The 25,236-nt window shown below is 51.5% G+C and overlaps 8 protein-coding genes across 8 annotated transcripts; 2 read left to right on the top strand and 6 right to left on the bottom strand.

Annotated features, from left to right (window-relative positions):
* Window positions 1–2,415: 2,415 nt before the first annotated feature.
* BKA67DRAFT_666920 (transcriptional regulatory protein pro-1) lies at window positions 2,416–4,617 on the bottom strand (the record flags this gene model as incomplete). Its single annotated transcript, XM_046108602.1, has 3 exons — window positions 4,431–4,617; window positions 3,863–4,308; window positions 2,416–3,831 (listed from the first exon to the last, which is right to left on the bottom strand). Exons 1-3 carry the CDS (start codon window positions 4,588–4,590, stop codon window positions 2,416–2,418), a joined length of 2,022 nt encoding a protein of 673 aa, XP_045964196.1. The 5' UTR covers window positions 4,591–4,617.
* Window positions 4,618–10,992: 6,375 nt separating this feature from the next.
* Window positions 10,993–14,150, top strand: BKA67DRAFT_38718 (uncharacterized protein). The gene is made up of 3 exons (XM_046096593.1): window positions 10,993–11,089; window positions 11,164–11,370; window positions 11,436–14,150. Exons 1-3 carry the CDS (start codon window positions 11,087–11,089, stop codon window positions 13,671–13,673), a joined length of 2,448 nt encoding a protein of 815 aa, XP_045964195.1. The 5' UTR covers window positions 10,993–11,086; the 3' UTR covers window positions 13,674–14,150.
* Window positions 14,151–14,441: 291 nt separating this feature from the next.
* On the bottom strand, window positions 14,442–15,460 carry BKA67DRAFT_38709 (uncharacterized protein). Its single transcript, XM_046096591.1, has one exon. It carries the CDS (start codon window positions 15,214–15,216, stop codon window positions 14,563–14,565), a length of 654 nt encoding a protein of 217 aa, XP_045964194.1. The 5' UTR covers window positions 15,217–15,460; the 3' UTR covers window positions 14,442–14,562.
* BKA67DRAFT_38712 (putative 37S ribosomal protein) lies at window positions 15,461–16,784 on the bottom strand. Its single transcript, XM_046096592.1, has 2 exons — window positions 16,475–16,784; window positions 15,461–16,396 (listed from the first exon to the last, which is right to left on the bottom strand). Exons 1-2 carry the CDS (start codon window positions 16,689–16,691, stop codon window positions 15,705–15,707), a joined length of 909 nt encoding a protein of 302 aa, XP_045964193.1. The 5' UTR covers window positions 16,692–16,784; the 3' UTR covers window positions 15,461–15,704.
* Window positions 16,785–17,563: 779 nt separating this feature from the next.
* BKA67DRAFT_653263 (WSC domain-containing protein) lies at window positions 17,564–17,971 on the bottom strand (the record flags this gene model as incomplete). Its single annotated transcript, XM_046106333.1, has 1 exon — window positions 17,564–17,971. The coding sequence occupies one exon, from the start codon at window positions 17,969–17,971 to the stop codon at window positions 17,564–17,566; it is 408 nt and encodes a 135-aa protein (XP_045964192.1).
* Window positions 17,972–19,029: 1,058 nt separating this feature from the next.
* On the bottom strand, window positions 19,030–21,441 carry BKA67DRAFT_530179 (peptidase family M3; the record flags this gene model as incomplete). The annotated part of the gene is made up of 1 exon (XM_046099199.1): window positions 19,030–21,441. The coding sequence occupies one exon, from the start codon at window positions 21,439–21,441 to the stop codon at window positions 19,030–19,032; it is 2,412 nt and encodes an 803-aa protein (XP_045964191.1).
* A 477-nt stretch (window positions 21,442–21,918) lies between these two features.
* Window positions 21,919–22,817, top strand: BKA67DRAFT_653261 (apolipo protein O-domain-containing protein; the record flags this gene model as incomplete). Its single annotated transcript, XM_046106332.1, has 3 exons — window positions 21,919–21,945; window positions 22,004–22,090; window positions 22,158–22,817. The coding sequence occupies 3 exons, from the start codon at window positions 21,919–21,921 to the stop codon at window positions 22,815–22,817; spliced, it is 774 nt and encodes a 257-aa protein (XP_045964190.1).
* Window positions 22,818–23,739: 922 nt separating this feature from the next.
* Window positions 23,740–24,819, bottom strand: BKA67DRAFT_589736 (mitochondrial thiamine pyrophosphate carrier 1; the record flags this gene model as incomplete). Its single annotated transcript, XM_046104503.1, has 2 exons — window positions 23,740–24,669; window positions 24,787–24,819. The coding sequence occupies 2 exons, from the start codon at window positions 24,817–24,819 to the stop codon at window positions 23,740–23,742; spliced, it is 963 nt and encodes a 320-aa protein (XP_045964189.1).
* Window positions 24,820–25,236: the final 417 nt, after the last annotated feature.

The following is a 25,236-nucleotide window of genomic DNA, read 5'->3' as shown; positions in this document are numbered from 1 at the left end:
TGTCAGTCTTGGTATGAATGTAGATTTCGGAGCAGGCCTAGTAATTCGGAGAAGAATTAATCGAGTCGAGAAGAAATCGAAGTGTATGTTCTACTTTGGCGCGGCCAAATGTTCATTCAGACGAGAAACATATAGAAACACGGCGGCAAGGGTGCAGGGGGTCACTCTTAAAGAGGTACTAGAAAAGGCGAGTCACGAAGGGACAAGGACTTGTTTCTTTTCGTTTGAGTCCCAACAAGAGGTGTGTAAGAGAACGGGGACCGAACAAAGTGAGGGTGCATCACCATATGACAAACGAGTCGTGAAGGAACCGTGATTGCAGATGTCCATTACGTCTCGTTGTTTCCACCTTGTTCGAGCATTGTTCATTCTTCGGCTGGGCTTTGATCGTTTTGACAGTGCCGAAGTCATTTGACTAGACAGATGCAGTCTCTGACCCAATACATCGGCCAGAAGACGCGATCATGCTCACACGGTCCAGCGAGATTGCTGTGAAATTCACTATACCGACTGGACATCTTCAGCCCAATATCTTGATGGGTAGATTGGGGTTTGGATCCACTTAGCCGCAACAGACGACGAAGGACGGGTCGAAAGCGCCCACCAGGTACGAGGTGAGGCAGTGCAGGTCTTGAACATTCTTGCCGCCATGGAAACGAGAGGCCGTCGTGAAGCGCTTCGGATGGGCGGTTACAGAGTGGACGTTGAAGTTCTGGAAATGGAGGAGCACCAAGAGATCGGTGGGCCAATTGTTTGCTTCCTTTGTTCTTCAAATCAGGCGCATCTGGGCGTGGTTAGTGGCCATGATTGGCCGCCGGTCTTTAGCGCAGGAAGCCGTCGTTTCCAACAATTGCCTGATTAGGTACTGTGCCTGGAAGTACATTCTTGAAGAGCAATTGCTAAGTTAGCGGGAACTTTTAGGCCTACTTGGCTGTTGACCATGAACTCATGGCCCGATAATCGAGTCATCTTCGGTCAATACTCCTCGGCATATTGAATTGGGCTAACCGTCGTCTGGCTGGCGACCGTGGTCCCGATGCCTTGGTTCGAGATTCGAGGTTCGAAGGACAATGAGGCGGCCTCGCGATCGTCAAGGCCGCAAAACGTCACCCGCGGGGGCCCAACGAGTGCTAGACTAGACTAACCTAGTTAAATGTCGGCCAGCATCAAAATCAGGGTCTCGCTCAGCTCGTCAAGGGCGACGAAACGCCCAGTCACACGTCACGACACGACACCGCTATTCTGGAAACATATGTACCAAAGATATTAGAATAAAACAAGACACGTCCAAGGCTTTGGTCACGAGACAACGAAAATTTGTCGGCTTTCCTGATTCATTCTACATGGTCGATCGTGGCTGTTGTCGCCGATATAGGTAACCCGTAGTCTCGGGCCAGACAGTCTAGTACTACCTACTGCTAGGGGTTACCTGTGTGCGCCTCACCATCCAGCTGAGTCCGGCTTGAAGTGCATCGAATCATCCCAGTTTGAATCCTGGCTGCACGTATGAATGGACGGTGACTTGCGTATGAGATAGTTTCCTAGTAATTGACAATTCGGTGCCTTTGCCTCGCTTCGAATTGTTGAGTCACCATTCGCTGGCGTCGGGCACATGACCATGATGATCTGGACCTGCGAGGAGCTGCGAGGGCATTCACCGCTCTAGCGAACCCCGGCCTCGCTCCATGATTCGCCCATCGCCCATACGACACGGCATTTTAGCGTAGTATTCAATATGGTCTTTGCAAGCTATCGAGGAAACTGGGCAAATTCATGGAATAGCGATAACTTGACTTCGCATATTTGCACACATTGAGGATGGCAGGCAAGGGGGCAGATGAAGGACGTTGAAGTAATTTGAATAATTTCTTTAATTTGGGTATAATGTTATTACATAACTTGATCTCGGAGTATTCTCGACGAGATTTGGTATAATTTGGAGCTATCATAGCGGAGCTCCCCCAGGGACTTATCCCGTTCCAGGCCATTCAGGCCATGCTCATCGAACCCAAAATGGTATATCCCTCCCTAAAACTCCAGCCGAATGCATGCATTGGTTTGTAGAAGAAGAAAAATGGCCGAAGCCGAAGTGCAAAATGTGCAAATTTCAGTAGAAGGCAGTTGGTCATCCTCTCGTAAACCATCCTCCATAATCATCCGTGCCACATGACAGCCCAGCCCAGCTGCCCGTGATGTTACCATATCCTGGTGTCGTCCCACTGTGCCTTGCGGCAACCTATCTGTAGTGTCTTCTCTTCGGAGACAGTAAGTTATAATCAAAGATGAAGGAGAAGAAGAAATAAAGAAAATAATAATCGAAGCTGCATCATCCGCGGGAAGGCCGGTGCAAGATGGAGGTCAGGAGTTTGCTCATCTAGCATCCGCGTTCTTCAGACCAGCCGGAGATTTTGGAGCCTAGATCAACAAATAGTCCCAACCTCTCATCCGCATCGTATCTCTCCAGGAGATGTATGGGATCTCTGTTGATCCCGAAACACCGGGGCTCGGCTGGAAGCTGTCGGCTTGTTGCCAGACGTCCTGAAGGATGGAAACAACACCGCCGAAGCTACCGTAGTTTGAAGCATCACCGAGTTGAGTAATACGATCGTGGAAGAATTGGCGGAAGGAAGATGAGGCGCCGCTGACAGATCCGCCCATCAGGTAAACCCAGGCAAGACTACGGTCGAAGCCGCCAGGGCCAGACGGGATGTGGTGCAGCACGTTTGTCAATTTCTCCACGAGACCGATACAGCTAGCTTGGCTGGGCGAGAAGCCAGGAATCAAGCTGCAAAGGTAGATACGGGCTGCCAGACGGAATGCGCTGGTGATGTTGCGGCTTAGTTGCTTGGGGCTTAGAGAGCCGTTAGCATTAAAAGGCATCTTGGGGCCAGTTTCGCCCATCTCAGTTAGACCAATCTGGTCTCCCAGAGCATGGATGTGGTGACAAAGGGTGATGTCGTCCATCCCTTCGTTTCTGAGTGCTTCCAGACAAGCAATCTCTGAGATCAGGTACATGATGCGGTCGTCGCAGCCCATCAACTCGCGCAGACCAAGCGAGGTATTGGCGCTAGACATCATCTTCTCCCTGTACGTGTGAGCGAAGACGGGTGCGTGACCTTGCATCGTAGCTCCTAGAATGTCAATCCAAGCGGTGAGAGTCATGTTGAACGGCGTCTGGGAAAGCTGCCCCGAAGACTCGGAAACTAGACGAGGAAGGTCAAGCTTGGTAACCAGAGAGTTCACGGCTTGGAAGTGCTGGTGCCATGGAATGTCAGGAAGCGAGTCGTCATAGCGTCCAACGCAGCTTTGGAAGAAGATAAGCCCCAGAGTTGCCTCTAGAATCTGCTGGTGGTTCTCGTCGCGATTCAGTGCATCGCAAAGAGCCAAGATTGTCGCATGCCGATGTCGCATGATGTCGTTGTCAATCTCGTCAGACTGGACGTTCATTGTTGCCTTGTAGTGCTGAGCAGCAACCATCAAGCAGCAGTGAAGGTAGCCCTTGTTATTCTGCAAAGCAGGGAGAATTAGATCCGAGCCGACGGATCCATGTTGGTTGGACTCGAGAATGGGAAAGATGGTCGGCAGCACATATTGGATGAAGTGGTCCAGTAGGCGCTGATCACTCTCTTCTAGCTCAATGTCCACTTGTCTCGATGTCGTAGCCGGTCCATGTGCAAAGTCGAAGAAGTGAGTGTTTAGGCTCTCCTCACTCAACGACTCGCGCCTTTCCGAGTAAACTTGTTCAGTCCACTCGCCCTCGAAGGGGTACGAAGACAGAACAGTACCGGGTGGCGGCGGGGTGTGGTAAGTGCTGAAGGTAGAGATTGTCGACTCCTTGATCGTCGGGACATCATTCACAAACATTTGCCGCTGTCTTGACATCGATTTCATATGGCGACATGGTGAACATGTAGTCTGGGTGAGTGTGGTGAATCTGGGGGTTGTATGCGCCATAGTCCGGAACGTTTGGGGAGCTGTTGAAGTTGAAGGCGAATTGTGAATCAATAGAGGCAGATCTGGTACGATCAAGTGGATCGGAGAAAGTTGCAGAGGTAGGCAGAGAATGGGAAAGACCCGGTGGTGAGCCAATGGAGCCTACGGAGGTCGAGATGGTGTGAGAGGACTTCTCTGTGAGCTTCTTGCGCTTGATGATCATCTTGATGTCGTCCTTGTGTTGTCTTCTCGCTTCATTGTTGCCCCACCACATCGGTCGCTTGTATTCGCAAGAAAGTCCAAGATGTTTGCATGCTGTGCACGTGGGAGTGCCCTCGTCGCACTTCTTTCGCCGTAATCTGCAAGTATAGCAGCCTATAGAAAAGGTTGTGTTAGCACCAGGCTCGACCGAGTGTTTTTATCCACAGCCCTTAGGCGGACTAGGGGGCTGCCGTGTAAGTGGGCGAGGGACAGCTGGGAGGGGAGGGGTGACAAACCTGTCCTTGAACGGCGGTGCATCTGTGCCTTTGATTTTTGGGATGCATTGTTGCTGGCTTTCGAAGCTGCCTTCGACTTGACAGGTTGGGCGACTGCCATGTTGTTTACTGATGTTGACCTCGACATGTCTCCTCGAGGGTTGGGGGGTAGTGTTGACATTTGTATCTATGGCTACTAGTTGAGGTGTGTACCCTTGCGTTTAGGTACCCTGCGCTGAACTGCAAGCAATTGGCGGGGGGGTCGGGTGCTAGGTGCAAGGTGCAAGGTGCTAGTCCACAAGCCGAGCGAAAGCGGGAGGAGGCTAGCTGAACAAGGGTCAAGGTGTCTAGCCTAGGCCGATATGCCAGGATCGATTCGAGAGAACCCGAGATATACACCTGCTAACTGAAAATCCTCGCAAGTCGAATACTCTCCAGTATTGGGGGGGGGGGGGGGGGGGGGGGGTTTATTTCTTTCTTTTTTTTTTTTTGGTCCTTCAAGTCGGATCGACGGGCACGCCCAGTCGGTTGTCGTAGATCAAGATATTATGGTAGATTAATTAAGTTTCTCGTCGAATGAATGACAGGATCCAAGCAAGTCCGGCTTGCCTTTCACGTTGAATTGAGTTGTCGGATAGGAGAAGGTATGAAAAGGGAGGAAGGAGAAGAGTTTGAAGGACACCACCGACACTTTGAATCTTTTTGCTTTGCTTTGCTTCTCAACTCAAGATCCAGACTGGTCTTGGAGGTGTTGAACACTTATATCGTGGCCGCCTTCTAGTCGACCACGACCACCCGGCCGCACGAACTACTGTATGATGATGGCTGCTTCTATTTTTACCACAAGAATAATTTGGGGTAATTCTTTTTTAGCCCAGTTACATGCGGGACTAATTAGCAACACACATGCAGCCTGTGCAGACACACGTAGGATCTTGACTTCCAAAACGGGACTGCTGGAGTGGATATGCGCTTACAGGTCCCAATGAGATTTGGCCCTTGAGTGGGCCCGGGTCGAGTCACCTTGACTGGGGCCAGAACGGCACCAACCACTCCTCATCGGAACAGCGACAAGGTACAAAAGCATTGTGCCACTCGGTCACACTCGCGGATGCAAGAGTAGACAAGGGTTTGCATACCAGGGTCGACCATATTGAGGCACTAACGGACAACTCTCGCACTTGTGGCTGACCAGCTACGGCGACCAACAGCCACCCCTTCACCGCGCTGGTCAATCAGCATAACCATAACTTCACAGGACCCTGTCGCTCCTTGCATTAGCTGTGTTCTGTCCTGACCAAGCCGTTCACAGCATGATGCTGTTGAAGCTATAAGATGTAGTGAAGAGTCACGCCCGACTAGGACGAACGCATACGGACGTAAGCAAGTTAGTTCACTAGAAGCGTGAACGCAAAGTGGCAGGCAGTTGACAAGTGGATGTAAACTTCTTAGCATCAACACTATGGATAGTAAAAACAAAGCGACATTTCATGTCGGTCTCATACACCTCGTGGTATCAGTGGTATCACTCGTGGCCAACCTCGTGGTCACTGCGGAATCTGACTTCTGCAGCCGGGCTGAGTGGCCCAGCCTAATATGCTGCGTTGGCCCACGCAACAACCCATTAGCTTGAATGAATCTATTGAGCTTGGACAGAAGCCTCAAGTTATTGCTGTGAGATCTACGATAAGAAAGGCATGAATTCTCCCCACAAGCTACATAGGTATGAGGTGGTGTGCACCCTATCTCCAGGGGGCCAACGGGTTCTATCCAACCCTTGCATCGATCATTACCTTTCATGCAGCATTGGTGATATTGATTGCTAACCTGCATGTCAGAGTTGTGGCCGGCACATTACGTAGTTGACCCAGCCAATCATCCATTGCGTCTTACTGCATCTGGATAACATTTCGTCGCAACGCGGGAAACAGCAGAAGAGGAGCAGAATGAACACGCATTAGGGGTCCGAAATCTGCAAGTTGGATGAGCGATTTCGAGAAAGGGGAAGAGAAGGTCTAGAATAGAACATGACTCTTCAATGTAGCGTCTGCCACCGATTGCTCCCACACTAAGGGTCCTTACGAAAGGATTGGTCGTCGCAAGAACCAGTTGCTTCACAGTCAAGAGTCAAGACCTCTATTCTCCCCGGTAGGACCCATAGTACCCACAATGGGCTCGAGGTTAGATTTATGGGGGAGGACTTCTTCAGGGATCTGATTGTGGACCACAATGCCCACATCGCAATACTATGCGAAAAGGGTGTGTAACGCTGATAGGAGGAAGTATTCCCATTCGCATTGAGTGGTATGACCACATGTTCAAGGTATCAATGCCTCCGGCATGGCGTTCTGTGCTACCAGCAAGGCACGGAAGTCGTAAAGTAGCACCAAAACGCTTAGGGATTGGTCGCTTCGTCCAGTCTCGTGAGAAAATGGCATTCAGAGGTGATGATTCGAGCTTTCCTGATATTGTCCAATGCATTAGCGCCTGGGACGGGACCAACCGAGTCCTTAGCTTGCAGTGGAGAATGTGATGAAGAGCTGGATGAAGCCGACGATTGGCTCGTGGCCAGTAGTCATGAACTGGGGTGAGTCTTGATGGAGGGTATACTCAACCCAATCAGCATGCGGGCATGGAAAGGTCTTCACTAGCGCCAACTTGGTATCCCAGCTACATATTTGCTTTCTATACCCCTGCCGCCAACCAAATGTCGAATCTTGTTAACCGAGTTTGCGCAGTCTTCACGCACTGGCACAACGGATCAGCAAGGACAAATTCTCCCGTTGCCCCAAGCCTCCCAAGCCTTCCATACTGGGGGCCGTGTAATTTTGTGGCTCAAGCTCTTTTGCAGCTATGCATGCCGGATGTTAACGATCATCGGATGACGAATATTGTGTTATGGGCTAATTTAGAAATTAGCCCACCGGCACGCGTACTAGGCTAATCATCCGGATAGACTATTGAATTACATGCATAGTGGACGCGCTACAGAATCATCCTCATCAACGCTCTGCAACATCGTTCAATAATGTGCTATTTTTGAATTTGCCCAAGTTCTCAATGGGCTAATTATGCCGGAGAATATGCTTTTCCCTTCTCAACGGTCTTGGTACCAAATGCTTTTAGCTCCATGTCAATGCTGCACATCATTCACAGGCCCTGAAGATTGGGCACGGACAAATTGAACTTGATTCTCTATATGATCCACGCCACGAACCCTATAGACTTCAATAGCACTGCACCTAACCAGATATCGAGTTTATGTGTTAGTGTTCGACTAAAGAAAGTAAAAGGGAGGTAAGAGGGTGGCCGACTTCTCGCATATATGCAAACATGCATTCAACGGAGTCGTCGTAACGGTTTTAGCCATAAGCAAATTTCGGAAAATCAACAATGGCACTGATCGTCATGAAGAAGCATATTTTGACATCGGCAAGGGCATGACATTAGCCTCCTGGAGGCACCCTGGTCGTAACGGGCCGGAGACGCATTGACGAGAGTACGAATGCACATCATCTCAAAATCAGCTCGCCAAGCTCAAAAGGCTCATCGTGTCCTGGTCCGTCATCCTGGTGGCACATTCCAACAACCCTCGTCCATCACAAGTGATAAGTGGAGACTGGGCCATTGTGATATTGATCAAATCAAATCTAATCTGCAAACATGCTAGACCATCGTAGCTGATGGCACGATCAATGCTAGTTGTGAAGTTTTTCGGCCCCGGTTCCTCATTCTGCGGAAATGCTCGCGACAAACTTCTCTATTTCGCGAGGCGTGCATCATCAACACTTGGTCCAAGAATGCTCAGCAGCCGGTCGCATTCAATTCAGTGATGCTACAGGTCAATTCACTGTGTCGTTTCATTTACGCCACGCCCTCGTGCAAGTTAACTTCCACATCCATATGTGCTAGTGGCAGATGGAAATCTCTGGGTGGACATGTTGAGACCATGTCTTTAGAGCCTCATTGGACAATGTCTGTGTTCGCTTAAGTGAAGTGATTCGTACTCAGACCTGTTAGCAAGCTATTGCTTCCGAGACATTATCACGATGAAGGAACCAAGTCCGATAGGGGCTCCGGGATGTGGCTCGTGATAAATGCTACAGGAGACTGAAATGAGAGCGGGTGATTCCAACGGCGATCATCGTTGTCCAACCAGTCCACAAAGCTTTGACAACTTCTCAATATCTAATATCCACGCTTCTAAAGTCGGTGTCTGCTTGAGGCCACGTTGAGGTAAGACACTGCAACGGTGACACAGCTTAGTTTTCGCTTCAGTTTAACGACATGAAAAGCAATTTGTCACAATGCGAGAAACTTTTATTCAATCACCGGTGTAGTTTTAAGTTATGTTGACAAACTGGATACTATTCCTTACAAGTTCACACCCTGTCGCGGGGATAATACTATAGTACTACTCAGCTGCTGCAAAGGCGGGATCACGCTGCATCTACATATGCACACCAATGCAGATGAGCTACCTGCCATCCCCAATCTAACCACTCGTGGAGCTCTTCGCCCGCCAACGCTTTCTCAGCATCTGAAGGCTTCTGGCGTTCACGTTGGGTGATGGCTTCAAGAAAGGCGAGCAAGTCTTCTCGAATGCATGGAATCATTCAAGTCATTAAGCCATCAAGCTGTGCATATAGAAGTCTGCGCGATTACTTCAACATCTACCCTCCTAAATGTGGCCATCCACATTATCCCATATTAAATGCTCCGTATAGTGCTGGGTTTCCACTCATACTAAATACTCAAATCTAACGATTATTCCAGTCGTTCCATATTGTACCCATAACTGCCCCTCTGGTAAGTAAATGCCATCGTGAAAATGTGTACACATCACTTGCCTATCTAAACACACGCAGTCTCGATTACGTGCTGGACACGGATTGTAGTGGCTTCTGACATGCTGTTGAGAGATCCATAACTTTAGTCATATTAGCAAGAATATACAATGGATTCGTTGGTTCCGCCAAGGCAACTTTAGCCTTTGGGAAAACTCGTGACCTGAAGAGCGGTATAAGTAATTGCTCAAAAGGGCCGCCAATCGGGCCGCTGCTTTCTCAACCTCGAAGGTCCGAGGCTTGATTTCATTGTCAGGTGGACTGTTCCGTGTCTACAGATGGGGCCTATAGCTATGCGAGACAGCTGTCTTTGATGCTGATTCCATGCGAGACCGGACATTTGGACGACGAGATGCTTCACGTTCCTAAATTTCAAAATCCCGTGCAACGAGTAGCTAACCAATCCACTTGCATGTGCAAGGTCTCAACAGAGAGGGGTAAGTTTGAATTTGAATGCCCCGTCTCCGACCTCCGACCCTCGACTCTAGCTCCACAATGGGCCGCATGAAAAGAAAAGTGTACATGCACTTGAGTACAGCGTTGCGGCAACGGCAACGTGGTCAGCAGAAGAGAAGATCTCCAGCAAACTTTACCTAGTGGGCTAGCAGTAAGGTACCCACACTTTGTGGGAAGGTGGAGACGGCACTACATATGTACATGCATCGCCAGGTATCGTAGTAAAGGGACCCCTTGTTGTGGAAGGTGTGACTTTCTCTCTTTGCGCCGTTGAAATGTGTGTTGCACCCGACAAGATCCGGTCGGCCTGTCTCTGTTGGCCGGCAAAAGGCTTTTCTGCCATGACCCTGTCTCCACGATACTTCCTTGCAGGGCAGTAAGTGACGATTTACATTGTTGCTTGTGTAGTTTATGTGAGTACGAATGGCGAGGCGGTAATCCTCTACTGATTCATCGTCGTCCTGGTTATACTTCTCTCAAGTGTGAGCCATCCAGTACATTAGTGCGAACTGCTGCTATGTCGGTTTCTTAGTAGACTAACCTTAGCTGAGTACAGTATAGCAGTATAGAGATGGGTAAGGCATACCCCACGGTGACCAGTGTTGACCAATTGGCACGGGAAAACTATCCATTGAAGGTTGTCGCAGTTCCATGCAGCACCTTAAGCAACCATCACGGGTGGTCAACGTTAGCATTCATGTCCAGACTGTTGTCTAGACACAAGCCACGAGGAATCGTAGCTCTAGGGTGTGCAAGTGACATGGTATTCCTTGGTTTAGCAAAGTCGGCGCTTAAAAACGACTATCCCCAGGGTGTCGAAAATTGAGTAGCCAATCACCACACAGAATCGTGCTGAACACTGCATTTCCTTTTGTCCAACCAGCCACTCCATTGTAGCCCAATTACCGCTCGGGCATGCTGCGATGGTACGATCCGCTTGTACAGTTTGCCTGGACAATGCTATTCTTAGAGGGGAGACCACTAAAGCTGTGGCCGGTACTGTTTTTCCCACGCTGCAGAATGCAGTGAACGTGATATGTGAGGAAGGCCGAGGAAACAAATCACATCTTGCCAATACCCGACTCTGCAACTCACTATCCACATTGTCACATTATCTACTCTGTACTCCTGCATGGAAGAGATGCTGTGAACCTCACTATACACCATATCTAATACATATACCATCAGCAAGCGGCCGCGCTTGCTTCTCCAGACCCCTCTTTCCTCTTTTTGCGACGTCGACTCCTTTTTCCAACTATACCCAGCTTTCCTTTTGTATTCGTATATCTCCTATAGCATCAAATCTAGAAAGCAGTCAGCCGGCGACGGCTAGGTACGAAAACTCACACGAATCCCGTCTCCGTTTTGTTCATTATGGTGAGCCGAACCCCATACTCCATGATAATATTGTGTGAAAAATGTCTTGAGCGGTTACTGATATTTCTGCGTAGTATGCACAATACTCACACAGAACAACTGAGCGGTCGCACCGGGAGATGCAGCAAAAATCTCGTATGCACGATTCGTTCTTTGGTCCCAGAGCTTCGGAGTTTAGACCAGATTCAGTTGCTACAGAAATTGTAGACACAGAATGGGACGAAGACACCAGTGATATTGAAGACGATGATTCCAACTCGCCCAGAGCGAGTCTTAATTCGGTGAGCGCGCTTATATACAACTATTTTTTCTCAAATGTGCTATATACTCATAATACAAGCTACAGTCCGGTCAACAGAGTGTGACTACACTCTCGTCCTATGAAGAAGCACAAACGCCGAGGTCGAGCAGGACTCGTAACGCGTTCCCATTCGAGTTTGAAGTAGTGAAGTCAGTGGAAGGACCGAGGGGGCCGCATCTGTTCCGAACGTCCAGCACATCAACATATTCATACGAACTTGATGAGGCACTCTCGCTTTCACCGATCACACCCAAGGCTCCCCGACCCGCAGAAACTGAGTTTCGCTTCCACCTTGCACAAGACCCATTACCAATTCGATCGAGGAGCAGTCCCTTCCAGTTCTCCCATGAGAATCTAAGTCAATATGATTTGCCCGAGTGGTCCCCTGAGATGGTCGCGCAATGGATGCTCAACGCCGGCGTTGAGCCTACGGTCGCCGGGAAATTCATTGAGAACGATATTAACGGACAGATCCTAATGACTTTGAAGTCTGAGGATATGAAGGAACTTAATATTCAATCTTTCGGCATCAGAACGGCGGTGTGGAGCCACATCTGTGAGCTCATCAAGTCAAAGCCTGAGTCGCCTCGACCGGAGACCCCCATCGAGGACGAAGAGTGCAAAGAGGTCAGGAGGGAGCGCAGGAAACTTGAAAAGTGCGAAGAAGAGGACGTGCGCCCAAGGCGAGGGTTGAGTAAGAAGCATCTAAACAGACCTTCTCATGAGGACATTATTTCTCCGCTTGAATCGGTTTCGATTGTGGGCATTGAACAGGTTATGCCAAAGCCTCACAAGTGCTCTAAGGGAGACAACTGTAAAACGTACAGGAGACAACAACGCCTGATCGAGCAGTTCATGAAGGAGCATCCGTTTGCGGATACCAATGGTGGTGTCATTTTAGTCGCAGGCGATCCCGGAAACGCAGCCACTGCACCAGCTCTCAATCGCCAACCCTCAACGGAAGCAATGAGGCCCTTCTCTGATGTTGTACCATCGGTAGTTGCATCGTCAGATGTTCTCGGGCCTGGAGCCGGCATTGGACCTTTCCAGTATCTGCAGGAAGCGACTCTTCGCAGCGTACAACAGCGAGACCCTCAAGACAATGTCCGGCAATTTCTCGAATTCCAACAAGGTGCTTCAGGCACAAGTGAAGTACCGCCAACTCCCCCCTTTGAGATGTGCCCGCAACCTCAAGCGCCCCATGAGGGTCTACGCAGCCTGCCAAAGCTATCTATCCCTGGGCGACGACCTTCGTTGAAGACACACGATCGGCGCCCATCAGGCCTGCAACAGTCGTTCGTACCCTACCAAATGGACAAGGCGGAAGCTCTATCCCCAGACCTGCAGACCCCTGTTGCACCTTACCGATTTGGTACACCATTCTCTGATATGGATGTGCCTGTTACTGCCGTTGCACTAGGACCTGTTGCTCGCGATGCCTCCCAATCAGTGCCACCTGACATGGGCTACCGAGCTGGCCCAGCTGCCGTGCCAGTTCGATCTCTTTCGCGTGCATCCCGCCGGCCATCCTTCCAAGTCACGATGGCCCCGTTGCAGGAAAACATTGCCAGTTCAATAGTACCCCGAGCGCCTTCGACTCCCTCCCCCACACGTTCTTCCACGCACTCTTCACCACAGAAGACTCCCCCCAAGGCTACCACCCGCCCTGCTCAACAGCCTCTGCAGGCACCTCCCCGGGCACAGTACCCCTGGTCCACAAACCAATATTCCGGCCGCTCCAACAGCTTTGACAGCACTATAAAGGATGCAGAAGGTATCGCCTACCAAGGACCCGTCCGCAAGCGCAAGACAAAGATGCTGCGGCACGAGTGGCACGACCAGTACGCAACACTAAAGGGCACCCGCCTGGCGCTGCACAAGGACGCCCAGGCGCGGGACCGTACACTCGAGTACATTGACGTCGACGACTACGCCATCGCGTGCTCCAGTCTAGCCTCCAGCAAGCTAAATGCAGCCTTCAAGGCCATAAGCATTTCGCGGGGTTCCAAGGACAAGGATGACACCGTCGCGGCCTTCAGCTTCCAGCTGATTCCGCAGGGCAAGGAAAGTATCGGTGCACGCTTGAAGAAGAGAGAGAGTGGCTTTGGATCGAGTGCTCTGGCCGCCGGCCCTGAGGGGGCCAACGGCACAGGCAAGACACATCACTTCGCCGTCAAGAGCCGCGATGAAAGAATTGACTGGATGAGAGAGCTCATGCTTGCTAAGGCCTTGAAGCAGAAGGGTGAGGGGTTCGAAGTCAGTGTCAACGGCAACATGATTTAGTACTTTTTCTTTTATTTTATTTTTCCTTTTATTTTTTCCTGCTCTTCGCTTTATATAGTTTTGGTCGCTAGGCCTAAAGATACCCGTCCCCTACGGACGTCATGACTGTTTAGTTTGCGTGCCTGGAAGGATACGTTTGATACCACGTCTGGAAATGATGATTTGCTTTGATTTTGGTTAACACAAGCGGGCATGGGCATTTGGGGCGCGGAATGAGACTCAGGGCATCTACACTCCTTATTAAAAAAAGCGTATATCAAAGTGCTATTGCTTCTGAGTGACAACCATAGCAATCACTTCGAACTCGCAGGCCGGTCATGCTCGTAATGCTATTTTAGACCGTAGAAAGAAAACTCGCTGGGAGTAAAGAGCCATCACAAAGGGACGACATATGACATAAGACGGGATGACCAGGAATCAACCAATGTAGAACAGCACTGAGCTATAGCCAGTGAATACAGAACCACAGTATGTTAGAGATATAAAGACGTGTATGCTTTAGTGAAGTTATGAAATTAAGATAACATTATAGATCCTGCTCCGAACACTCGGCCATGTGATAATTTCGACCCCAATCAGGTTCCATACCTACAGCCGAGACTCATGAATATGGGTATGGCTGTCTTTTCACCATCGATGACTTCCTAATTACAACAGGTCGTACTCTATCATGTCCAGAAGAGAAACTTGGACAAGCCACAAGAATTACCAGAACATAAGAAAAGTCTGCTCAAGAAAGGTGGACATAGTCAGGTACGTGTGCTGGAGGGTCATAGTAAGGGGCACACGCGTTCATCATCTTGTGTCCACAAGCTGTGCCTACCTCCGAGGCCATACCTCGGTACTTACTCAAGATACTCGCGCTGAGGTGGATCTCTGCTTGTTCACTTCAGCACCGCGTCGAAAAGTCCTCGGGACCCCAGCTCCCTCCACGTCCCGGCAGCGGCTCCGTCGACTCCAGGCTGGTCCAGGCAGCCGGCTCCATCGGCCTGATGACCCGGCGTCTTGGCCTGTTCCGCAGAAGACGAGGCAGATGCGCGCTGAAGCCGGCGACGGAGCTCGTCCTCGAAGAGACAGACGAGAGCACTGAGCGACCCGTCGATGACGCCGGTGAAGATAAATATGAGTGCCAGTTGCGGTGTCCTGGCCAGGCTCCGGCGCGTCTCGCAAGCCCTTCGCCGACCCGTCTCGTTAGTGCATGCCGTTGAAGGGCCGACTGGTAACCCTTCTTAAAAGCGTGATGGGGGTATGAGCATGGCTGGCGTGGTATGGGTTGTAGTCTGCGGTTGACGGGCGGCAACCCCTTGCGGACGGGTCGCATGGGTGGAACAATACAGGGCCGGTGAGCCGGTCGGCGGGCATGAGAGTTAGAAGAAGGATCTTCAGACAACTCAGAGGAAGCTTTGTAGCCGGAGTCAGATGAGGAGCTAGGGATGACGACAATGGAGACAGGAGACGTGGAGTGTAGCGTGGTGGACGTCCTAGATCGTCCACTCATTCCTCGTCGGAAATGACTGGTGTCGTGCATTGAAGTTGCAGTCATGAATTAAAGTTGTCATCGAATGCTGTACAGAATCCCAGTAGCCTACCGAAGTCTTGTCATTTGGATATCATATATTGCCTGGGCAATTAAGATATGTTATGGAACGCGGATATGAAACAAAGACTTTATGTGACATGGCGGCGTACTTGTTTGCAACAAGGTATCTCAACAATTTATTTGTGTTCGCCTTCAGGTTTAGGGTTCATCAAAGAGCGATGAGTTGAACCATACCCTTGAAATCTTTTTTGGGTTTTAAGGCTTCCAAGATACCTCCCTAGGATTGCAATCGAGCACAAGGATTTTAAAGGATTATAGAGACCGCGTCAAACACAGGCTGCGAGTAAGCGTACAGGATGAATTGCAGAAGTGTGTTCTGTCATAGTACAGTAATAGTACACATTTCTTTATATCCACAGAGCCATAGAAGCCCACTTGTGCCGATTTTGCACATGCCTATCTTACAATTCCTCATCCAACAATCGGGGTACTTATTGGTTCTTCAGAGATATGTTGAGCTGGGCGTGTTCCATGACGTTCTCCCAGTTGATACAATGCCACCAGTTGTCAACGTACTGTCTCTTTCCACCAAAACCGCCGGCACCGACTCCATAGTCTCTCAGCCACACGTGCTCCCAGGTATTCAGACAGAGGATAGGGGTGACATCGATTCCACCTGGCGCGTTGTTTTTTGACCATACGGAGCCGTTGTCGGCACCAGCGCCCAGCTGGGTACGCCCGAAAAACTCAGATGCAAAGCCGGTCCTCTCGGCAGAAGAGGGGCCGTCGATGGTGTTGGTATCGACAGGTTGGCGGCGCCAGTGAGCGTCAGGGAAGGGCGAACCGGCAAGGTAGGTGGTAAGGATGCGGAACTCGTTGAGCTTGCGGATCTTGACAAGCCAGACAAAGCCAGGGCCGAACATGGCGTTGGCAATGCCGCTCATCTCGAGGCGCAACGTGTCCATGGAGCTGAAGGAAGACTCGAGAGCAATCTTGAGCTTTTCAGGAACGGGGTTGACTGCCTCTGTCCCGTCTGGCTGGGCCTCTTCTCTGTGCTTCAAGTTCTCGAAAAAGAAGTGGGTGTTGAAGGCCATGGATGCATAGTTGAAAATGGGGGCTTGCGAGGGCTCTCGGGCTGTTTTGCTGATGATCTGTCTCGTGGGTACCTGCTCGAGTTCGGTGCCTACTGGAGGTTAATGGTTGCTCGACGGGGAGAAGGACCTGGGCATGACACTGCCAGTCTCGATCCCGCTTGACTGACCTGCTGTGAGAGCGTTGAGCTTCTCGGTCGCGAACTGCATATACTGCGTGTAGGCCAGGTTGAAACCGTCTGCTGATAGCAGGCCCCCAACGCCCTCTGTCTCTGGCGAACCCTGAATATGGTGATGCGGCACCTCGTGCAGGTAGCGGCGGAAGACAGGAGCCTGGCGCTGCCGAGGCAGGCTCACTCGGGGTATCCTTAATCTGGGCTTGAACATTGTGTGTATGTGGATTGAGCTGAAGAATACCGTCGTCCTTCGTCAATCTCCAAGCTGATGTCGGCGCGAGAGCTTGAACTTTTTTCAAACGGCAGACCCGCGACCCGAGCGCCAATTGATTGGCTATGCCTCTGCTCCCTACCCCGTAATTGGTGCAGGTCGACTAGCGGTAGAAGCTCGGGGCTTCTTTCAAAGGGGCCCCCTACAGCAAGCACATAGGCATCCAAGAAAGCTTCACGTGAACAAAGAGGACAACGTTCTTTTGTGTTTGCCTCTTACCGCGTTCAATACCCCCAACTTCTGACTATCCCTTGAGGTCGGCAATGTTCTATCTCGTCGTAGTTGGGCGTAGTGCACGACAGAAGGCCGACAAAATGTACATGTATATGGTATAGCTGTGTTAGACTAACTTAATGGCACAGGCACCGAGTCACCAACGGGGCTCATCTCAATGTTGCTGGAAGCAATTGCTTTGTGATCTCCACGAGCATACGCCTGTCTAGGTGGGAAAGGCATCCTGGGGAGCCCAGCAGGTGTATCTGGACTACTGCCCCCTCCCCAGGACTATGCTCATGATTAGCAACTCTATAGTTTTAGAACAAGTATCGCCAGTTGAGCCTCTTCAAACAAATCTACGATGCTGCATATTATATGTGGCGACATACCATCCAGTCCACTCCCGAATTAGCATTACCTCATGACCATGCGGCCTCCTTTCGTCCATGAGAAACGCCGTCCCTACAACAGTCCAACAAGAGCAGTAGCAGCAAAGACTAACACGCATCCCATCAGCGCTCCTCTCTCACCCCCAATCCTGGCGCCGCTGTTCTTCCCACTCGTTGTCGTCGTCGTGACATTATACAAACTCAGCCTCAATGCCCCCCGCAGGCCTCCGTCGTGTTCCCGTCGCACTGCGTGTCACATGCCGCATCCTCGAGCCTCGTGCTCAGGCTGCTTATCCGGTTGGCGCACCAGCACTGCCGGCTGTACTCGAGACCGGCATACTTATATGCCGAGCTCTGGTTGTGCGCGCAGAAGTCCAGGCAGGTCTCGACGGTCATGGTGCCCGGTTGTTCCAGCGAGCGGTCCGGCAGCGCACGCGCCCCGGACGTACCCGCGATGCCGGTGGTCTCGTTCCAGCACCCGACGTAGTGGTAGGTGGCGGACGAGTTGTAGATTAGGAGCGCGGGTGTGTCGGATGTCTGGCCGGATGCCATGACCGCAAACAGAGCGAACAGGAGGCCGAGCAGGCATGAGCCCAGAGGCTTCGTGACGCTCATGTTGAACTGGGTCTGTGTATTTGTAGAAGGGGTTTTTTTGGTTGCCCAGAGATAGAGAGCCGATAACCAGGCGGTTTCTTCAGCACGAGCCGCGATCAGCAGAGTTGAAGTTACCTGGTTGCGCTGGGGTTCACCTCGCCGCTGTGCTTGACGCTTCTTTTATACTTCTTCTCTTGAGCACGGTCAAATATCCGACCCTTAAGCTCTAAAGTTGAGTCCAAATTAGGAATGCCTTTCTGTTGTTGCCGTCGAGCCACAGCTTGACCAAGATGCGAAACAAATCGCACTTTAACTATTCTCTGCCTTGCCTCAGACACCCGAAAGATCCGTTTGATGATCGTATTGACCTTGGGATAGCAAACACCGGCTCTGCGCGTCGCAATCCAAGTTCGCACTTTCGAAATCTAGGCAAAGGTTAAAAAAAGTAAGCTTAAAAATAAAACGGCCCAAAAATGCACATCATCCATCACACACCAAGCTCAGAGAAACCACGCCGTCTCGCTCGGCCATAATAAGAACGGCTCCCGTTTTGGCATGTTGGCTGGCGCCTTGCATGTGCAATAATCAATGGTATGCAGGCTGCAAGCCCGTAATCCTGTAGTGCCGCTGAAAGGGGCCTAGCGAGCCACGAAATATCCAAGACTGGCTCACTGGGGGGGGGGCGATCAGAGCTATTTCTAGCCCAAAAAGTCTGAGCGATCGGGGGCCAGGACTGTGGGATGCGTGCGCGCAGCAGGAAGATATGGCTGCAACCGATGCATACATGCAGTAATATGTTGTCCAACGAGGCACAGGATTTCCGATCCCTGACCTAAGTTTGTGGCCAGCTCGTCCCTGGTTCAAGTTAGGGTAGTGGCTGAACTTCATCCGACCAACATCTTTGATGTGTTTTGCTCGACAGGATGCCTTCCACAGTTGCATGGGGTATCAATGGTTTTATATTCATCTATGGTGTCCACCTCAACGGATGTCCACCACATACATGCAGCTGCATGTCACATACAAATTCTACACAGCAAATCTACATGGCAGGGCTAGATATCGAGACTCATGGTTGCTTAGTCGTAACGACCATCCTTGGCGCCCCAGCTTCCAACCAGGGCCATGGCTTTCTCGTCACCTCTGGCCAGACGTTCATCCTGCAACGCATCAGAAAGACACCTCCAGGGGTCACGACTGCCGCCCCATTTCAAGAGATTCTCCTTCAGGCGTTCGCCGTTAGCTCTGTCCAGAGCACCGGCGTTCTGGCCACCCGAGAAAACCACTCTCCAGACACGCTCTGACAGTGTTTGATCGAAAAGGTAGCTGTAATATGTACTACCGTAGCCAAACAGGTGCCCAAAGAAGCCCTGCCATCTGGTGCCGGGAGTATCTGGTGGCAATCTGCCATGCTCACGCTGAAGATTATGGTAAATGGCGGTGGAATCGAAACCTGCCTGTCCAGGCTTCGAAGAATGATATTCCTGGTCCAACATGGCCAGAATGATCTGGTTCTCACGTTCCGATGCCTCGAAACGCTTGAAGACGCGGAGCTTTTCCGCAACTAGCTCATATGGTAAGGGCTCGTCTGTCTCGTAATGTCGGGCAAACAGACCCAGGACCGTAGGGTCTGAACAAAAATGTTCCATCAATGTTGATGGCAACTCGGCAAAGTCTGTTGCACACCTCGTCCCCGAGACATTCTGGAGAGATGTCCTGGCCAGGACTGAATGGATAGCATGTCCCATTTCATGGAAAAGAGTTTCCATCTGATAGTAATCCAAAAGCGCCGGCTTGTTTAATGCATCGCTGGCGTGGTGGAAATCGCATACCAAAGCGATCGTAGGCAGTTGCTTGACGGTACCGGATTGCTGTGAGACATGCATTCCATCATTGGCCGCATCGATCGCCTCTTCTAGGGTGGTGGCCTCCGTTTCCGCTCCCGCCTCTCTGATCTCCTCTTCCGAAAGTTCTCTCGAACAGCGGACGGTGAAATGCGCCGGGTTTGGTGACTTGTCAGGTCGGTAGAATAGGTCGACGTATAACACTGCCACATGGCCGTCCGTGTCAGAGACCACGTCCAAACGTCTGACGTCTTGGTGCCAGGTCTCCCCGGGTAGTGTATCGCGAGGGATTAGCTTGATGCCATACAAGCGGGTGAATAATCTTGATAAACCTTGCATAACGGTTCCTAATGAGAAGTACGAGGACAGCGTATCGCTATCTCGCCGCCGCGATCGCAAGCCTCTCCTTATACCCTCCATGTAGAAATCTTTGTCCCAAGGGTGCAGCGTCTCCGTATTTGACCCATGAAACAGTTGGCTCTTGGCAGCTAGTAGATCTCCAACTTCCTGCTCCACGAACTGCCCATTAGACTTGGCCAGAGAACCCAGGAATTGTTGTACAGATTCGGGTGATTTGGCCATCATCCTATCCCTGAGCGCCATTTGGCCATAACTTTCGAAGCCCGCGAGTTCGGCGAGTTCGGCGCGTAAGGTCAACAGCGTCTCCAGGCACTTGATGGATCTACTTGATGCCGTCCTGGTGGCTTGGTAGATCTCCTTTCTGGTGTCTTCGTCCAGAACACTACGTAGAGCAACAGTGGCTTCCGGTGACATTGTCGGCAGGTGCACACGCCCTAGCCGCGAATATTTCCGGGCCAGTCGCGGGTCCATACCTTGGAATCGACTGCTGGGCAACCTGATGACATCCCTCTCAGGAGTCATATGGTCGACGAAAGTCGAGCCCAGTTCGCTGATGTCTTGGGACAAAGTCACGAACCTATCCCTCGACTCTTTCGGAAGATGTATAGCCGACTTGAGAAAGTCCTGCCGGAGCAGCTGCGCAACAGTCTCTTCCTCCTCTGTCCAGCTCGACCGTACTTCGGGGGTATCCAATGCTTTCCCGAGTTGGTCGCACAATCCCGTCGTTGTGTTCAGTTCGTTCATGTACTGATAGACGTATGCCCATGCTTGCGAAGCGGCGTTTTGAATCTTTTCGTCCGGGTGCGTTACTCTGACAAAGTCGGAGACGTCCAGTACCCTACAAAGCAAGTCGCTGAGCCTATCGAGGTCACGGACAACGGTTTTGTATTCCTCAACTGTGGATGCCCGGAGGACCTTATCTACTAGCTTTTGCGCCTTCTGTAGGTTGTCGTGGGCGAAAGTCAGGAAGCCTTGGGGCGATGTCAGGTATCTGTTCCTGAAGAGCCCGACATTCCCTCCGTTGAGTGCTCGGCCCGAGGGCGGCGCAAAGTCCTTGAAGGTCTGGGGCGAATCGAACAGTTGGCGCAAAAGAGCGTCATCGTATTTGGCGCCGGGAGAGCCATGGTCAACTGGTATGCTCGCGGCATCGAAGCGTTGCTGCGGAGCGGCGCCGGAGGCCACTGTAAGCCAGCGGCGGCGCGGCGGGCTTAGGGGCTTTCGCGATGCCTGTCGAATGCTTCTGGAACAAGTCCTGGCCCAGAGACCCGATCTTGCGGTTTTGATCATGTTATGAAATAGGCTTAAAGTTCACATACTTGGAATTCCGAGTTAGGGAAATAAACACATGAATATTAGAGAGCTTAGAGAAGCAGTATGAGGGCAGAGAAAGTATAAACAAATAGAACTAAGAACAAAAATAGAAACAAAATAAAAATCTGCCTTTACAAAAAGTTTGAACAGGCGGACGTGATGTGATGTGATGTAAGGCGAATTCGGTAGGGAGAGTACCTATGCGTGGAGCTTGCCCCAGAAAAAATACATCCGAACCCGGGATTAGCCGTGAAAAAAGTGACTTTCAACGAGCTTGTAAAGTGCGTAACTTAGATGCTGTTCTTGCTTAGGTACTACAGCAGACTAGGTCAGCTAGGCTATATCACAGGCTCAGGACTGAAGCCTTTCCGTTGGTTTTAGTTTGGACTGCTCTGACGTCCGCCTTCCGGAACGACGACCAACCCATTTTTTGAACCAGCAATTGAGCGCAACATGGCTGCCAGAGTGCTGTTGCGACGGGTACGGACTATCATGTGTCAATCAATTGAGCTGGTACCATGCTAACTGTGCTTTTCAGCGTGCCGCCGCGCCTTTCATGGCTGCAACTCTTGCCGCAGGAGCTCTAATTCCCTCGGTGGCCTTCGCAGAGGCGCCAGAAGATCTGGTATGGCCACTCCCACTCAATCTGCATCCATCTGCACGAACGCGCACTCACCCCAGCGTTCCCACAGTCCAAGAAGCCCATCTACGATGACTTCGAGATCCCCATCCCCAAGGGCAGCGGCCCCACGCCCTCGCCCTTCTCAGACACAATCCCGCGTGCCTCGTCGCCAGAGTCGCCCGCATCAGAGATCAAGCCCAACCCCAGCCGGGGCCCGACACCCACAGACCGCCTCGCCGTGCAGATCGGCCGCGCACGCCTGTTCCTCTACGAGCACGCCACGCGCGCCGAGGACGCCGTCAACGCCGGCATGGACCGGGCGTTCAACCTCGAGAAGTCCTTCACCCAGACCATCGCCTCCCTGGCGCCGCCCCGCGAGACCGGCGAGAAGCTGATGCCCGGCCTCGTCTACGTCCTGGTCGCCGGCATGGCGGGAAGCATCGTCAGCCGCAACCGCAACGTCCTGCTCCGCGCCACCGTGCCCCTGGCCCTGGGCATCGGCGCCGGCTGGCTCGTCATCCCCGTCACCATGAACAACGTCAGCGGCCTGCTCTGGCAGTACGAGCAGAAGTTCCCCGCCGTCGCGCAGGCCCATATCCAGACGAGGGAGAGCCTGTTCAAGACCGTGGAGTTCGCCAGGGTCCACTCCCAGATCGGCAAGCAATACGTTGATGAGAAGGTGACGAGCGCTCGGGATACCGTCGAGGGATGGGTCGCCAAGGGTAAATAAAAGGAGATCAAAATAACCGGGGTTTGAATGGTGCAGCTGTGATGATAGAGAGTAGAGGCCCAACCGGCCTTGTATCATAGCGAATAGAGCTTATGTCATAACTAGATTGCATTGCAAGGTCTGGCCCAATCCCTTGCGACGTTGAAGGTGCTTCGGCTCAGATGAGATAAGTCATGTCAGTGTGTGCATTCGCAGGCCCCAGATCCTTGAGCGTGTAAAATCCGAACAAGTCGCACCAACAGGTTGTCCTATCGCCAACTACCTCATGACCAAACGACTCGAAACAAGTGCCTCTTGTCTAGCCTATGGCAACAGGGAGCACAACAACTCACGGACGAGGCTGGTGGCTTCACTCATCACATCCGGGACGACCGCCAACTCTGTGCAATTCCTAGAGACGGTCAGAAGACCCCCTTCTGCTTGAGGGAAATCTCTCGAAAAAGTTTAGAGAGAATTTTCTCAGGGGCTGGAGCTCAACTGCCGGCAGTCAAAACGCTCAGTTTCGGGCTTCGTTATTCGGATCATGATGGCTGGCGCAGGCTCGCAATGTTGACAAGTGAGTTCCCGTACATGGGCTGAAGCTGCTACTGACATGAGAGATTGAGGCCGCGGCTTGTCCTTACCTACTCAAGACCTTTGAGGGATACGAAATCAGCGTTCCTGGCCGGACGTGGCAGTGTCCTCAAGATCTTTTAGTATAGGTAGGCATATATGTTGATTGGGCGGCTTGATCCCGATCAATAGAAATTGTTTCGCAGGTCCCTCATACCAAGTTCTGTTCGAAAATCATCGCGTGCTGCTCATCTCGGGAGTAGCAATTCTCTGAACTCGTCAAATTTTGATGTCTAATTCAAGCTGTTGCTCATTGCTGAGATATATACTGGGCACAACTGAGGGTCTGGGTTCTGTGCCGAGTCTGGGTCTATGCATTCTGTTTATCCCCTCCGCCGACTGTTTTCCCAATCAGGATGTTCAATACCCGCTCATATGTCCAAACCGTAACCGCACTCGCTGGTGCTGCCTTCAACAGGCTGACCGTCAAGCCTCTATACAAGCCCCTGAAGCCTTCTCTAGCAACAATGGTCTTGATTGCCTTTACCGTACCCATATCATACACTGGTATGTTCTTATGCACATACTTTGCCCTTGTTGGTCCCTGGACCTGTATCCTTTTCCGAACAAGATCCAGCGGGAAGACGCCGGTTTTCGCAACGACACTAGCAATCACGCCTGCGGTGGCATCACCACCTCCGAACGGGAGGTTGAACTGAGACAATGGAAGACGGAGCGACTCGTAGATAGCAAAGAAGAGCCCCATGAACGGCACGATCTGCGCAAGCCCGGGCCCCAGTCCGCGGAAAAACCCTCTGGTCCCTTCATCGCGTCTGATGTCCCGCACAGCCCTGAACAGAGAAGTATATACCCTCTCGGTGCCTTGCGCTGCGAATCTGGTGCGCAGGAGGTCCAGCGGGTACGTAGCCGTGGTCGCTGTCGCTCCTGCGCCAGCTCCAGCTATGAAACTCTCCACGCTCTTGTTCAGGCCCTTCTCGCCGGAAATGCTGCTCAGGGCCATACTGATGCTCCGATACGTAGTGAACTGTAATGCAGCATAGCTCACATACATGAGCTCAGCGGGGACGTTGCCCTTCCAAAGTCCTGTGATGCCTTCATTCTGTAGGATATGCCGGGCGGTGGACAATGCGCCTTTGTAGACTGGGGCGCCGCTCGTGGGATCTGAGAGGGAGTGCGATTGGAGTTGCAGACGAATCTTGACGACATCAAGGGGCGCAATCACGAATCGTGAGATCAGGCCTGCTGTTGCGCCTGCTATGACGACTTGTAGTCGGGAGCCCTGGAAGGTTCAATCATGAGTTACCATATAAAAATGTGTATATGTGATGGTGGACAACAGTTGCAGATGTGCGCCATGCAGATCAACGATGCAGCAGGACCGCGAATACGAGCTTACCTCATCTTGAAGGCGTTGACCACTCTTCGACATACATCCGCAGATGCCCTTCCCGGGACTAGGTGGATTGATCTACCCGCGAAAATGTTGGTAATGTTGCACTTGGCCACGACAGATTGCACGTGAAGGTTTTGCCTCACGCCCCAGACTGGGAGGCTCGGGACCGCTCGCTGCAAAGAGTCGACGGATCCAACGTAGCTGTGGTGGCGTCTCAAGCTTATCAGGAGTGCCGCAGTTTGGCGGCTTGGATCGGACAAATGATGTACCCTGGTAATCCGTACTTTCGGATGTGGGACTTAAGTTATTTGCCAGTGACGCAGAAAGTAAGCCGAAGATCGAAGCAGCAGGCGGTGCTGATGAGTTCGCAAGAAGTCTGTTGTTGCTATGCAACTTCTGAGCTCGAACGATTGATCGTAGCAACATCACAAATACGCCTTGTCGTTGGTGCTC

This window comes from Truncatella angustata (genome assembly GCF_020726525.1).
Source record: "Truncatella angustata strain MPI-SDFR-AT-0073 chromosome Unknown BKA67scaffold_1, whole genome shotgun sequence".
NCBI classification, from domain to species: domain Eukaryota; kingdom Fungi; phylum Ascomycota; class Sordariomycetes; order Amphisphaeriales; family Sporocadaceae; genus Truncatella; species Truncatella angustata.
Note: the sequence above shows the minus strand (reverse complement) of the source record. Positions and strands in the feature narration are given on the sequence as shown.